Source organism: Garra rufa, chromosome 14, assembly GCF_049309525.1.
Source record: "Garra rufa chromosome 14, GarRuf1.0, whole genome shotgun sequence".
Lineage (NCBI taxonomy): Eukaryota > Metazoa > Chordata > Actinopteri > Cypriniformes > Cyprinidae > Garra > Garra rufa.
This window is the reverse complement of record NC_133374.1, coordinates 17,076,326-17,091,761: the sequence shown is the minus strand read 5'-3', so window position 1 is coordinate 17,091,761 and position 15,436 is coordinate 17,076,326. Positions and strand designations below refer to the sequence as shown.

The 15,436-nt window shown below is 36.2% G+C and overlaps 1 protein-coding gene across 2 annotated transcripts; it reads left to right on the top strand.

Annotated features, from left to right (window-relative positions):
* The first annotated feature begins 798 nt into the window (after positions 1–798).
* Positions 799–13,161, top strand: LOC141284532 (large neutral amino acids transporter small subunit 4-like). Of its 2 annotated transcripts, XM_073817500.1 has the most exons (10): positions 799–885; positions 962–1,095; positions 1,214–1,416; positions 4,529–4,672; positions 6,112–6,129; positions 7,508–7,634; positions 7,778–7,910; positions 8,151–8,224; positions 8,309–8,432; positions 10,534–13,161. In XM_073817500.1, exons 1-10 carry the CDS (start codon positions 802–804, stop codon positions 10,693–10,695), a joined length of 1,203 nt encoding a protein of 400 aa, XP_073673601.1. In that variant the 5' UTR covers positions 799–801; the 3' UTR covers positions 10,696–13,161. The 2 variants fall into 2 exon arrangements, with proteins under 2 accessions (XP_073673601.1, XP_073673602.1); XM_073817501.1 differs by lacking the exon at positions 6,112–6,129.
* The last annotated feature ends 2,275 nt before the right edge of the window (positions 13,162–15,436 follow it).

Genomic DNA, 15,436 nt, shown 5'->3' with positions numbered 1-15,436 from the left:
TTATCTATTTATATTCGTGTTTAAACTCAGCGTTTCTGTCACCAAGATAAATTTAAATTTGAATTAATTAAAAATAATAATGAATAGATAAATTGTAAAATGTACATTTTCAATAAAACAATTGAAATAAATAATAATAATAAATATTTAAATATTTAAATAATTATTTAATTATTTAATCAAATAATACAAATTACTGTACAATACAGTACTCTACACCTAACCTAAAAAAAAAAACTATTGAACATTGAAAAATACCCTGTTGCTCTCTCTGCCCCATTTCATTCTCACATTCCCTGTCGTTCTCTATCTTGGGCGTTCAGGCTCTCTTCCTTCCTCTGTGTTTTCTCGGTGGCGTCTGACAGTTGTTTACCCTGACAGTGCAGTTTGGAACAGCCAGTGCCGTACTCCTCCGCCCAGCTCAAAGGCAGCAGCAGCAGCAGCAGCATTATGCAAGCTTCTCCAGTGTCCCTCACACTTTCTCTCGCTGCTAAAAATATTCCCGGCATGCAGTTGCCTTTCAAACCATGTCCCCCCACCCACGTTCTGCTCCCACCAGAGTATATCACTGTTACCGTGATGTAATGTTTACCTTCATACCTTCTGCTAGAACTGACATGTTTTGTCATTTACAGCGGATCCTGTTACAAGTTATTTGTGTTTGTTTTGCTCATGGCTCATATAATGTTCACAATATGCAGATAAACATATTTGCTTTTCATACTCATGATGGGTGCTAAGCCCAAGTAAGCACATTTTTTTAATGATATGCCCTGTTTGTGTCTTCCGTAGCTTCCCAACATGTTTGGTGATCTCCGTTCAACTTTCATTGCATTCATGATTGGCTCATATGCCTCATCCGCTGTCACCTTCCCAGGGATAAAGGTAAATCTGGATTCCAGATTAGATTTATTTAATAAGCTTAAATCAGTTATAATAATGATGATTGTTGCTCTGTCAGGTGATCTACGACATTGGTGTTGCCTTCATCACCATTCTTCTGGTGTGGGCTGGCTGTGCCGGTCTGGTCTTCATCAACTGTTTCTTCAACTGGCCACTCGAGCCCTTCCCAGGACCCGAGGACATGGATTACACGTATGTAGTTCAGTGTGTTTGTACCGTGATTTTGTTTGCTGTGTCCATTAAATGAAGGTTTCGATGGAACGTAATTGACATATTGTCTATCTCATGCTCAAACTTGTCTCTTTGACAGTGTGAAGATCAAGTTCAGCTGGCTGGGCTTTGACCATAAGATCACAGGGAAACAGTTTTACAGGCAGGTGACCACCGTTGGTCGGAGGTTGAGTGTTGGCAACTCAATGAAGAACAATCCACAACAGCTGGCCGCAAAAGAGGGCAATAAACTCTGCTTGTCAACCCTCGATCTGGAGGTCCAGTGCAAGTCTGAGGAGGAATGTGAGTATTGTTCTTACTGACATATTTTGTATTTACCGGAGTTAATTCTGATGATCTAAACAATCAGAAACCGCATTTAAAATCTAGTTTTTTTTTAAAAACTAGAACCTTGAAACCTAGGTTTTAAGAAATTTAACACAAAGAAAAGTTAAGAGACCTTCGTTCATCTTTGATACACAAATTGAGATATTTTTGATGAAATCCAAGAGATTTCTGATCCTGCATAGACAGCAATGCAACTGACATATTTTATGGCCCAGAAATACTTTTTAAAAATAATGACTTTATTCAACAATTTTGTCAGAACGCTGACTGGCGTCGTGGTACTACCATAAATGCATGTGGACGACTGATACGGAAGAGAAGAAATTATTGAATCAATTTGTTATTTTTGTTTTCTTTGTGCACAAAAAGTATTCTCGTAGCTTCATAAAATTAAGGTCGAACCACTAGCTGCGTTTCCATTACCCTTCAAACTGCGAATTGAAAATACACCTAATGAAAACACGTCAATTTCACAAAAACTCCCATATAACGCAAAAAAGTTTTTGTGCTCACATGAGGTGGTTTTTCAGGCAGTTCGAAAAAGGAATATTTCGCAAAACAATTGAAACAGCTTTTTCGCATTTACAGGTCACCTTGCGTACAGAAAAGTTGCATGATCATTCTTTAATGTTGCCTTTTATAGGCTAACCTCAAAAAAACAACTCATATTTGGCCACTACACAATGCTTGAATAATGGGCTTTCTTTTTTCACTGCACAAGTCTGCGGAGCTGATCGCGGCCACTCTAGGCAATGCTTGTGTTTATACCAGTTTTAGAAGCGGCTCTCCGTGCTGCTTCTGCAAAGATAGACGGCTACGTTTTCTACAATTGCCTGGCTTCGACCTCATCGCAAAAGGAAAAAAATTACGTTTCAGTCGCATAACACCGTCATTTCGCAACAGTTTTTTATCGACATTTATAAAACATTTGTAATGGAAACATACCTACTGATGTCACATGGACTAATTTATTGATGTCCTTACTACCTTTCTGGGTCTTGAACATGTCAGTTGTGTTGCTGTTTATGCAGGGTCAAAAGGCTCTTGGATTTTATCAAAAATATCTTAATTTGTTTTCTGAAGATGAACGGTCTTACAGGTTTGGAACGACATGAGGGTGAGTTATTAATGACAACATTTTCCTTTTTGGGTGATCTATCCCCTTAATCATGAAGGCAGAATAGTGGTAATTGGATTAGCAGATCTCATTTATTTCCATTGTTTTAAGTCCTGTTCATCAAATTGAAGTGACTTATGTAATCCCAAATTCATGCATATTTCAGAAAGAACTGGACAGAACACAGAGAGACTTGGCTCTCGCCATTGTACAGCATCTTCCCCCCCATTGCGCGCCCCTTGCTGTCCAGACATGCAGGGAATATTCGAGCAGACAGGGGGCGGTGTTAATGAACGGTCCTCTTTATTGAGCATAGGGATTCCTTCATTAGCCATACGCCCGGTTTCTGACATCTAGAGGTTGCCAAACCACTTGAGGCTGCAGACAACACGCTGTGTTTGCACTTTGCTTCTACTAACCCAAATCTGTGCCGTGCAATTATTCCAAATTCACCTCAAACTTGTCAGAATACTGCAAAAGTGCACTCACTCCCCACCGGCGTTCTGCAGCCCTCGACAGGGGTTCCCGGTTGGGCTCTTTTGTAGTAAACGGAGCGTGCAATCGTTTCAGACCGCGTTCCCTGAGGACCCATGGCATTGGCGTACGTCTGGGGCTAAAATTGGCAGGGGTGAAAAAGGTGGCGAGGGAGAGGGTAGATAGCACCGTAGAGCTGTTTTAGAGACTCAGCTGGAGTTTGAGAAGGAGAGAGACTGATGCTGATCCCGTCTAACTGTCATCCATAGAGCGCTAATGCCTTCACCACCCTGTGTTTCCATTACCGCAGTCAATTACTGTCTGATTCATTGCCCACGGCTGGAAAAGTGTGTGAATGTTTGTGTACTAAGACAAATAATGAGGTAGTTTGTTTGTGCGCACATGTGTTCCAGAGCATATCAGGTGCATTAACATCAGATTCCAAATGTACCAGGAAACGGGGACTGTAAAGGTCTCTCTAGTGCTGGTCGTTGCATTTATGGCACTCGAATTAGGGGATTATTAACATAGCCAGACCCCCCTGGCCTCTGTGTTACTGTGCCAGGCATTGAAGAGTTGCCTGGCTGTCCAAACACCTGCAGAATTATTTTCCATGTAAACAGAACCCTGTCGACCCTACATTGCCATTTTAAAAGCACTGAAGCATTCTGCTTAAATTGAGATGACCAAGTTCACAGTGGTTTTCCATGGAAAGATGCTTTTGGAAATGGCATGGCAGTAAGAATTGATGCATATTTGAAGGCACTAGGCATCCAACAACAGTGTACAAGGGGTATGATATGAGTAATTTTATTTCACGGTAACAGTATATATCAAAATACAGTTATTTTTGCTATAAATAAGGTCTTTATGATATCGAAATGTTTAATACTATAGCAATTTCATAATTACTGTCACCAGTGTTACAATCACACATAACTAATACTATAACACATAACTAAAAAAAAATAAAAACAAACAATATACTGTTACACGTGTGTTATCTTTCTAAGCTGTTTAAATTACTGACTTAAATTAATTGCTGACTTAAATTACTGTGTTTACAAGGATTCTTTAACAGATGGGCATTTAACCGTTGAAGGCCTATACAGCGGCAAAAATAAGTCCATCAATAGCCCCGTGCTATATGCGCTCAGACAGTGTGCATATAGTGAAATGAGTTCTCTTTCGCTGCTTATTGCGTTTCAATGGCTTAAAATCACTTGTTTTTAAACCACAATGCTTAAAAACGCATGCAAATGATACGTTTTCGTGACCACGTAGCACAGCAATGTCATGTGAGCTTGTAACCGCGATAGAGGCGATCGGAAATTTCTACCGGTTGACAAATTTCTACCAGTTAATTGTGTCTACCGGTATATCACCCACCCCTACAGTGAACTATGAAATTTTGAACTATGAAATTTTCTATAATGAATAGTTTTTGACAATAGTTTTATTAAATGTGTTTTTCAGCCCAGTCCTTCATGCGCAGCATCTTTAGTCCCATATTTATGCTCAGCCTCATCACAATGTGTGTGACTCAGCTCCGTCTCATCTTCTACATGGGGGCCATGAACAACATTCTGGAGTCCCTTGCTGATGGAGACCTAAACAAAGGTATGCGTGTTCGACAAATACTCACAACATGCTGCCTAACAGGTTGTCTGATGCTTCAGGCTATTAGCTGTTTCTGTTGCTCAAACGCTGAATGTCATCTATGGAGCAGAGAGCAGCAGCTGGTTTCCAGAAGTAAAGGTTCCATTTGCTTTCTCCATAGAGAATTTTATTTTTGATAACATATATGAGCAATATTGCCATGACATTCACTGTGAGAAATACTTGAAGTGAAGTGAAACGGTGAAACGAAATGGTTGGAGTTCTGTTATTACTAGAATATTGCACGGCTGGCTCTCAAAGGTTCTCAGTCAATCAGATTTGAAGACCAAATATATACAGATGAAGTTAAAAGTGTACATACACGTACTCACATATTAATTATTTTACCAAAATAAGAGGGATCATACAAAATGTATGTTATGTTTTATTTAGTACTGACCTGAATAAGATATTTCACATAAAAGATGTTTATGACCCCTTTCAAAAGTTTACATACACTTGATTCTTAAAACTGTGCTGTTAACTGAATGATCCACTGTGAGTTGTTCATGAGTACCTTGTTTGTCCTGAACAGTTAAACTGCCCGCTGTTCTTTAAAAAATATCCTTCAGGTCTCACAAATTCTGTTGTTTTTCAGCATTTTTGTGTATTTGAACCCTTTCCAACAATGACTGTATGATTTTGAGATCCATTTTTTTTCACTAAGGACAACTGAGGGACTCATATGCAACTATTACAGAAGGTCCAAATGCTCACTGATGCATTAGAAGGAAACACGATGCATTAAGAGTCGGGGGTGAAAGCTTTTGATCAGAATGAAGATGTAAAAAAAAATCTGCAGCATCAATATAGTTGTCCCTCAGTTGTCCTCAGTGTGAAAAGAGAGATCTCAAAAATCATTCAGTTGTTTGAATTGTTGGATAGGGTTGAAATTCACAAAAATGCTGAAAAACCAAACAATCTGTTGGACCTAAAGGATTTTTCTGAAGAACAGCTGGCAGTTTAACTGTTCAGGACAAATATGTGACTCATGAACAACTATCACTAAAAAACAAAAAAAACAAAAAAAAAAAACAGCTGTGGATCATTCAGGTAACAACACAGTATTAAGAATCAACATTTGAAAGTGGTAATTTTTATAATCTAATCATAGCTTATTTTTAGAACATTCATGGCTTAGAACTCTTTAATGCCTATGGAGAAAATTAATGGAAAAAAAACTGCTAAAAAGCACTGTTGCGCTCTAGTCTATTCCTCTTACAGCTTCCTTTGTAAATGTTCTCTGATGCTACATGCAGTGATTGGCTGCCTAACGCTGTTAATCATGTGTTTAATATGTAGTCGGATGGCCACAGCAGGTTCACATTGCTAATTCCTTGCTGTCTGTCTTTTGTCCTCTGTTTGCACTCTCTGTCGTGCTGCTTGGTGTGTTTTTTCAGTGGAGAGGATGGAAATGGGTAAGACTACAGGCAAAATGAGATGCATTTTTGACTCACTCCTCTCACCCTACCCCCCACCAAGCTCCTTCCTCCCTCCTTCCTCCTCCACCTTTATTTGACATTGATTCATGTTGTCATGTAAAAGCATGAACCCCGGCCCTTGTTGGTTAGAGATTGACGTGATGCGTCTCAGTATAATGTCCATCCAAATCATTCATCTGTCCACCTAACCTTCAAAGAAACAAGTCACAAGTCGTTCTATGAAATGGGTACCTTTTCCATTTCTATATGCTGTAAATTTATGATTTTATACATGAGACAAATATGTGACCCTGGACCACAAAACCAGTCTTAAGTCGCTGGGGTATATTTGTAGCAATAGCCAAAAATACATTGTATGGGTCAAAATTATTGATTTTTCTTTTATGTCAAAAATCATTAGGAAATTAAGTAAAGATCATGTTACATTAAGATTTTTTTTGTAAAATTCCTACTGTAAACCTATCAAAATGTAATTTTTGATTATATGCATTGCTAAGAACTTAATTTGGACAACTTTAAAGGTGATTTTCTCAGTATTTTGATTTTTTGCACTCTTAGATTTCAGATTTTCAAATAGATGTATCTCGGCCAAATATTGTCCTATCCTAACAAACCATACATCAATAGAAAGCTTATTTATTGAGCTTTCATATGATGTATATATCTCAGTTTTGTAAAATTTAACCTTATGACTGGTTTTGTGGTCCAGGGTCACATATGTTTAAGTGTTAATAAATTTCATTGTTCAATCTTACGCTATACTGATACATTTTGGTTTTTAGAATTTTGTCCAGGTTTACAGTTGAGCTCAAAAGTTTACATACACCTTGCAAAATTTGATCTTGATCCACGGCTGTTTTTTTGTGGGGGTTTTTGAGTCCCTTGTTTGTCCTGAACAGTTAAACTGCCCAGTGTTCTTCAAAAGAAAATCCTTCAGGTCCCACAAATTCTTTGGTTTTTCATAATTTTGAAAATTTTGAAGACATTTTGACTTTGAGAATCAAGGTAAATTAACCTTTTTTTGTCTTCTGGGAAACATGTACATATCTTCTATAGCTTCTAAAGGGCAGTACTAAATGAAAAAATATGATATTTAGGCAAAATGAGAAAAATCTTCATTCTGTTCAAAAGTTTTCACCCCCTGCCCCTTTGAACCTTCTGTAATAGTTGCATATAAGTACCTCAGTTGTCCTCAGTCCTCAATAACTTTTGAACTCAACTGTATGTTTATAAAAATATCTGCACTACAGTAGCACATTATCAAATTTGCCATCATTTTTTTGTCCGAATGAACCTCTTTTTGGTGTAGTGACCTTTAAAACAATGTTAAAACCCAACTTTATTTCTCTTTCAGTGAGCACATACACATCTATCTTCGGGGTGCTACAGTTGCTGTGTCTCTTGACGGCCCCTGTGATTGGTTATGTTATGGATTGGAAGCTAAAAGAGTGTGAAGACGAAAATGAGAAACAAGTCGCAAAGTGAGTCCAACAATAAACCATTATGCTGCCTAATGCATCATTTTGACACTTACCGCCATCCAGTCCAACCCGTAATTATTATTTGATTACAAGTTTAATGTGGCATCGCATCTGTGTAATGCACTTATGGGGTTTCCCTTCAGGGATCCCACTCAGCCAAAGAAACGTGACAAACAGATCCAGAAGATCAGCAACGCCACCCGCGCGTTCATCTTCACTAATTTGCTGCTGGTTGGCTTTGGGGTGATCTGCCTGGTGCCCAATCTTCATCTACAGGTAACTGAGTGCAAAACATCAGTCTTGTTGCCTGCAGGACGATAAAGTACCCAATGGGAGAGAAAGTGGTGCAGAGGCACTCACATGTCACTGCAGCGGATGCATTGGGATGCAATAGCACAACAGCACCCCTTAGTGGCAGCACTGACTTGCTAGTCATTATTTATGCATTACCAAAAGTAGGGTTATTTTTGCTTTGGGGATGAACTGAGTAACCTTGGTTTCTTGTTTTCCTCCTAGATTTTGTCTTTTGTTTTGCACACCATTGTGAGAGGCTTCATCCACTCTGCGGTTGGCGGCTTGTACGCAGCTGTGTGAGTATGGCTTTGTGTTTTGGGTGTTGATTGGTGTTGCTTTTGATCATGGTTAAAGAACAATGGGGGTTTTTATGGGTGCAGGTATCCGTCTTCTCAGTTCGGCAGTCTGACAGGAATGCAGTCCCTCATTAGCGCACTTTTCGCATTGTTGCAACAGCCTCTCTTCATGGCCATGATGGGTCCACTGGATGGAGATCCACTCTGGGTGAGCAGACAGTCTGTAATACGGATAAGGAATAAAAATTCTGAGTTTTCTATTCATCAAAGAAACCTGAAAAACATTGTACTCAGCTGTTTTCAACAAAATAATAATCATAAATGTGTTTTGCACTGCAAATCTGAATATTTGAATGATTTCTGAAGTATCGTGTGACTGGAGTAATAATGCGAAAAATTGTCTTTGAAATCAGGAATAAATTACATTTTAAAATATATTCAAATAGAAAACAGTTACTTTAAAATAGTAAAATTATTTCAAAATTTTATTGTTTTTGCTGTACTTTGGCTTAAATACATACAGGCTTGATGAGCAGAAGACTTCTTTAAAAACACATTTACTGTTCAGTTTTGAGGGTTTTTTTTTTTTCAGAACTTTATATTCTGAGTTTTCTGTTCCTGCCACACAATAAAAAAGGTATCAAAGTAGCAATTACGAGATTAAAGTATCTAATAAAATATTTTGAGAGTATATTTTAGCCTATTGCACATACAAATGGCCTGGACAGCTTTCAAAATATGTAATTTCTATAGCGTAATACAAACAATATGTCTATTACAATAATGTGTTTTTCTCTTTTTGTTTCGCTCTTTAATGTGGCGTGACACTCAGATTAAGCAGTGTTTCGCTATATTTGTGTTTCGCTATAAAACTGATTTTAAAAGCTGCGACTTTATTCTCGAAACATTTAAACTTTATTCTTGTAATATCTACTTTATTCTCTAAACATTTTGACTTTATTCTCATAATTTTTACTTTATTCTCGTAATTTCGAAACATTTCAACTTTATCCTTGTAACATTTTATCTCTTAACATTTTGATTTTATTCTCAAAACATTTCGACTTTATTTTTGTAATTTTGATTTTATTCTCTAAATATTTCGACTTTATTCTCGAAACATTTCGACTTCATTTTCATAATTTTGACTTTGTTCTCGAAACATTTTGACTTTATTCTCCAAACATTTCAACTTTATTTTCAGAATTTTGACTTTATTCTCGAAATATTTAGACTTTATTCGTGTAACAGTATAAAACATTTCGACTTTATTCTCGAAACATTTTGACTTTGTTCTCGAAACATTTTGACTTTATTCTAGTAACATTTTGACTTTATTCTCCAAACATTTCAACTTTATTTTCATAATTTTGACTTTATTCTCGAAATATTTAGACTTTATTCGTGTAACAGTATAAAACATTTCGACTTTATTCTCGAAACATTTCAACTTTATTTTCATAATTTCGACTTTATTCTCATAACTTTTTGACTTTATTCTCGAAACATTTCAACTTTATTTTCATAATTTTGACTTTATTCTCGAAATATTTCGACTTTATTTGTGTAACATTTTTAAAACATTTCGACTTTATTCTCAAAACATTTTGACTTTATTCTCAAAAGATTTAGACTTTTTTTCATAATTTTGACTTTATTCTCGAAATATTTCGACTTTATTCGTGCAACAGTATAAAACATTTCGACTTTATTCTCGCAACATTTCGACTTTATTCTCGAAACATTTCGACTTTATTCTCATAACATTTTGACTTTATTCTCGAAACATTTAAACTTTATTTTCATAATTTCGACTTTATTCTCATAACATTTTGACTTTATTCTCCAAACATTTCAACTTTATTTTCATAATTTTGACTTTATTCTCGAAACATTTTGACTTTATTCGTGTAACATTATAAAACATTTTGACTTTATTCTCGAAATATTTCGACTTTATTCGTGTAACATTATAAAACATTTTGACTTTATTCTCAAAACATTTAAACTTTATTTTCATAATTTCGACTTTATTCTCATAACATTTTGAAAATTAGAAAACGCTGCCGTAGAATTGTGTGGTAAAAAGTTGCAATTAACTTTTTTTTATTCTATTGTGGAAATGGGCTCTATCTTCTGGTAAATTGACAGACCTCTTTCTGGTGACCAGACTTCTCCAATCATTAAACTCTGCCCCTTTTTTCATAATATATTTCACTTATATGTACATCACAATACGCAGAAAAAACACAATTTTAAGTTCAATCACCTTCAAATTGAAATTCAAGCTTTTGTGTCTTTCTGCATAGGTTAACGTGGGATTGCTGGTCCTGAGCATGCTTGGATTCTGCCTTCCCAGTTATCTTCTGTGCTATGGCAGGCGGCTGCGCCGAGAGAAGCAGGAGCGCGAAGAAGACCCCAAGATCTACGTCCAGATCAACAACGGCACAAACCCTGAGGCCTTTGTCTAACTGCAACGCACAAATGACAGCAGCTGGCATAGAGAGCAGGAAGAATGAGGATGGGAAATAAAAGAAGAGAACTGAAAAAACACCTCCCTGATCCCTCCTTCCGTCTGACACACACATCCAAGTATTTTCAACAGGCACATTACACTCAAACAGGCACAAAATACAGCCAAAGCAATTGAGAGTCTCACAATGTGCCACACAAACACACGTTTACACAGAAAAGACTGAATGGACACTGTGAAAGGCAGGTCTAGAAAAAAAAATGATGCCCTTGTCCTTGAAAGAGACAAGGACATCAAGACTTTACATACTGCCTGACAAGAAAAGAAGAGAAATGTCCTGTTTTCTTCATGTTTTGCTTTGATTTTGTGAATTTCACTCCACGACGATACAAAAGATGAAGCAGATTCAGTGAAATTCTCTCAGGTTTGAGGAAGCCTGATGACGCTTCCTGAACAGAGTATTACTACGTCACTAGTGTTCAGCTTTGTTGCCAAGCTTGTGTCAAACATTTGCATTTTTAGTAAACTGAAATGAAATCACTATGAACACTTTACGTTGCTCTCAGCTCATAAAGTGGCTGAAAAGCAAGACGAGGTCGAGGACCCTCCATTGCGGTTTGAAACTGGCAAACTACCTTAAAGCAGAACGATTCTGCGATTTTCATTGGAAGTGGGCAGATTTTAGATTTTAATCTCATACAGCTGATTTTAAAAGACTTTCGGACCATTGCATCTGAGGCTAATGTAACCTAAAGACAATTTTAGTATGAGAATTGTGCTATTATTTGCTTTGGCATGCAGATTCAGTACATATATGTACATATCAGTCCATTCAGAAGGTTGTAGAAGCCATGTGGGTCTTAAATGTTTGGATTAAGGCAGTATTGGCCTCACATTTTGATTAAGAGTGACTGATTTTCACCAGCAATACTACTCCACACCAATCACATCACACCTATACCACTTCCCCATGCAGTACTACTGGTTGAGCTTCACTTGTTATAGTGTTTTTTTCCTTATTGACTTATTCAGGGTGTTTCACTTTTTGAGTAATAATTCCTATCAGATCTATTCACCTGCAATATGATCCCTTCAAGCTTTGCTTCAAGCATTGAGGGGTATAAAATGAGACACGGTGTACTCTCGGTAAAGAGATTAGATGCCATTATCGTATATAAATATCTATATCTTGCACTACAGGGTTCATAATTACAGAGGTGCTTAGGTTAGCCATTACAGAGTATATGCGTTCTGCTCCAACCTCATACATACATGAAAACCATGTTAGCCATACAACATACAAGATATGTTCTCATTTAATTACGGTGCTTACTAGAATAGAAAAGCGAGAAGGTTTCCGCATTGATAAAGAAACCAAATACAGAATTTAGTTGGCTACTCAACCTTGTGGTGACTTGAATTGAACTCACAGCGATTACAAAAGGGAGACTTTTGAGACATGCTTGACAATCCCTTTGAAAACCCATATATTTGTAGCTTATAATGGGTTTCAGGCCAGTATTGTGCGAACTGAGCAAAATTGGGTCTGATATGTCACGTGACAGATGGGTATTTTCAGAAAACGGTGTGAAAAATGATGTAAAGTCAATCAAACAGCTTTGAAATCACTTTTCTTGATTCCAATGTTGATGTAGGTAATGTGTTTTGCATAAATCACTGAATATTTCTTGGCAAAACATTGATTTGAACATGTTAGATTAGGGATAAGTCAAATCCTCATTTACTTCAACAGTATTTTCGCTGTAAACTTATCCGAAATTATTTGTTTCTCCATATCTGAGAGACAAACACAGATGTTTGGATGAGTGACCTTATTTTCAGATTCACCCAGCAACATCCACTTATTGTGTTACACGTTTTGCGATTATTCGGTCAGAGCTGAGGCTAGACGTGAGGCCTGGATGGACTGCATTTGCTGGCTTGAACATGCCTGGATATTGCAAGTGAATTCCAATCTAAAGCGGTATTGTACTAAAGCGTAATGAATGTGAGAGTGAACCCGTTTGCTCTCAGAATGAGAGAAGTAGCACTTTTTCTCACTGCCATACCTTAAATTTTCATTCTTTATTCGAAAGTCACATTTTTTTTGTTTTAGATGTTGGCTTGTGATAGCCCATTGTACGTGTATGAGTGTGGAAAATGCCCATACGCGGAGATGTAAGAGGGAAGAGAAGTGGGAAAGATCAGCTTTAACACCAATGTTTTCTCTCTGTATTGTATTTTTGTTGAATACTTTGATTTTTCTACTCTGTAGTTTCTGTTTTTAGTTACGTGTATGTGTAAATAGCTTTTTCTCTATTTTTCTCTTTTTTTGTGGGCGTTTTACTGTATTCGGCTTTTGGTTTTCTTCATTCTATCACTATATAGCAACTTTTTTGAATAAATGTCTCAACAAAAGTATCAGATATATGAAAATAAATAAAAACAGATTAATTTGTATGAACGATTTGTTTTTGCATTTTTTTTTCTGGTTATGCATAAACCAAAAATTTTGAAGATTCAGTCCATTCGGAAAGTTGTAGTAGTCATACGGGTCTAAAGGGTTTGGATTGAGGTGGTATTTTACACTAACATTTGAGTTAAAACAGATCATTTGTATGAAATAGAAGGTTTCCACTAATGTCAGTTTGGCTAGTTATGGTTGTTTTTATCTGGTAATGCCTAAACTAAGATAACATGGCATTATGAACTGCTATTGAAGATCAATGTCAGTAAACAGTACAGTAGATGGCAGTGTTAGTTCATCTGAAGATTTTCTGAGAATTTATCTGCAGTTTTAGTAAGTGTTGCAAGGTAGGAGATTGGCCAACTATTTGAGCTGTTATATAGTATATACATAATATAATTATGTTGTATAATATATATATTTTTTATACACGAGTCAGACAAAATGAAACATAAAGACACTCTCAGAAATCCATATCAGTAACTGAGTGTCTGGCAAAGTTACTTTTAAATGTAATGCATTACAACACTGCTTTACTTCAAAGTGCATTATTTAGTTTTTTTGAAAAGTAATGCATTAAGTTATTTTTGCATTACTTTTTCTCACCTGCACTTGCTTGCTTGTTTTTAATGTGAAGAAATTCTATTTTTGGCAAAAGTAAAAGCCCCTTCACACCAAAAGGTAGTATTTTTCTTATTTGTATTGTTGAAATTGATCATTGAAGGTCGGCAGCGAAGACATAAAAGGGATTAAATACATATTTGTGTCATTTGACATTATTGCAGGTTGGCATATCACTGACTTTATTTATTTTGAGCAATACTGAATCAGTTTTTGTTCAAGTGAGATAAAGATGAGTAAATGCATGTTTGCATTTAGTCTAGATCTACAGTAAGCTTCATGCACACAATGTCTCCTTATTCCTGATTTCTCTCAAAATGGGGACAAGAGAGCTGTCAGTCAATAAATGAGAAAACAAAGTAACTGGCATTACTTATTTGCAATAGTAACTCACATATTTTGTTGTAAATGAAAAAGTAATGCATTATTTTACTTGTTATTTGAAAAAGTAATCTGATTACACTACCAGTCAAAAGTTTTTGAAATGTAAGATTTTTTTTTAAAGAAGTCTCTTCTGCTCACCAAGCCTGCGTTTATTTGATCCAAAGTACAGCAAAAACAGTATAATTGTAAAATATTTGTACTATTCAAAATGTTTTCTATTTGAATATATTTAAAATTGTAATTTTATTCCAGTCTTTAGTGTCACATGATCCTTCAGAAATCATTCCAATAAGACAAGATTAATAAGATTAATAATAATTTATAAACATTTATAAACATTATACACTATTCAAAAAGCTAAGAAGAGTATAGAAGAAATTAATCCTTTTATTTAGCAAGGATGCTTTAATTTGATCAAAGGCGATGATACAGACTTTTATAATGTTACAAAAGATTTCTACTTCAGATAAATGCTGTTCTTCTGAACTTTCTATTCATCAAAGAAACCTGAAAAAAAAAATCTACACAGCTGTTTTCAACATTATAATAACAATAGTTTTTGAGCAGCAAATCAGAATATTAGTATGATTTCTGAAGATAAATGTGACTAGAGGAACGATGCTAAAAATCCAGGTTTGAAATCACAGCAATAAATTACATTTTAAAAAATCTATTCAAATAGAAAACAATTTTATATAGTACAATTTGTTCACCGTTTTACTGTTTTTGCTGTACCTTGGATAAAATTAATTTAGGCTTGGTGAGCAGAAAAGTCTTCTTTAAAGAAACTTTTGACTGGTTACCCCGACACTGGTAACTGATACGATTTTCCGTGTTTATAAGTTGCGAGTTTAATATTTTATCAACTATAATAAGAGTAATACAGAAGAGGAGTACTGCATTTCACATGTGCTGAAGGTGAATTCACGTGGAATGGTGAAAGACTTGTTATCTGTGATCGTCACACTGACTGGAAAGTCAGGTCTGGAACAGGTCATGCTTAGATTTAAATAAAAAAACAGTTTCACACCCAAATCCCTCCTGTTGAAGTCTCATCCTAAATGTAAAACCAGCGTAACAAGAACATCTACCTGACATCCATTTGGACGCACAGTCAGTTTTGTAAACCTGTACGTGTGCTGTTTGCGTGCGTGTTAAATATCTGGCCAGGGTGTGGCGCAACGTTCTATGCTCGGCTCTTAACCAATCAGATTCGCTCCTGGACGGCTTTTCAAGCTAGTGGGTGTGGTTGCCGTGACGACGCGGC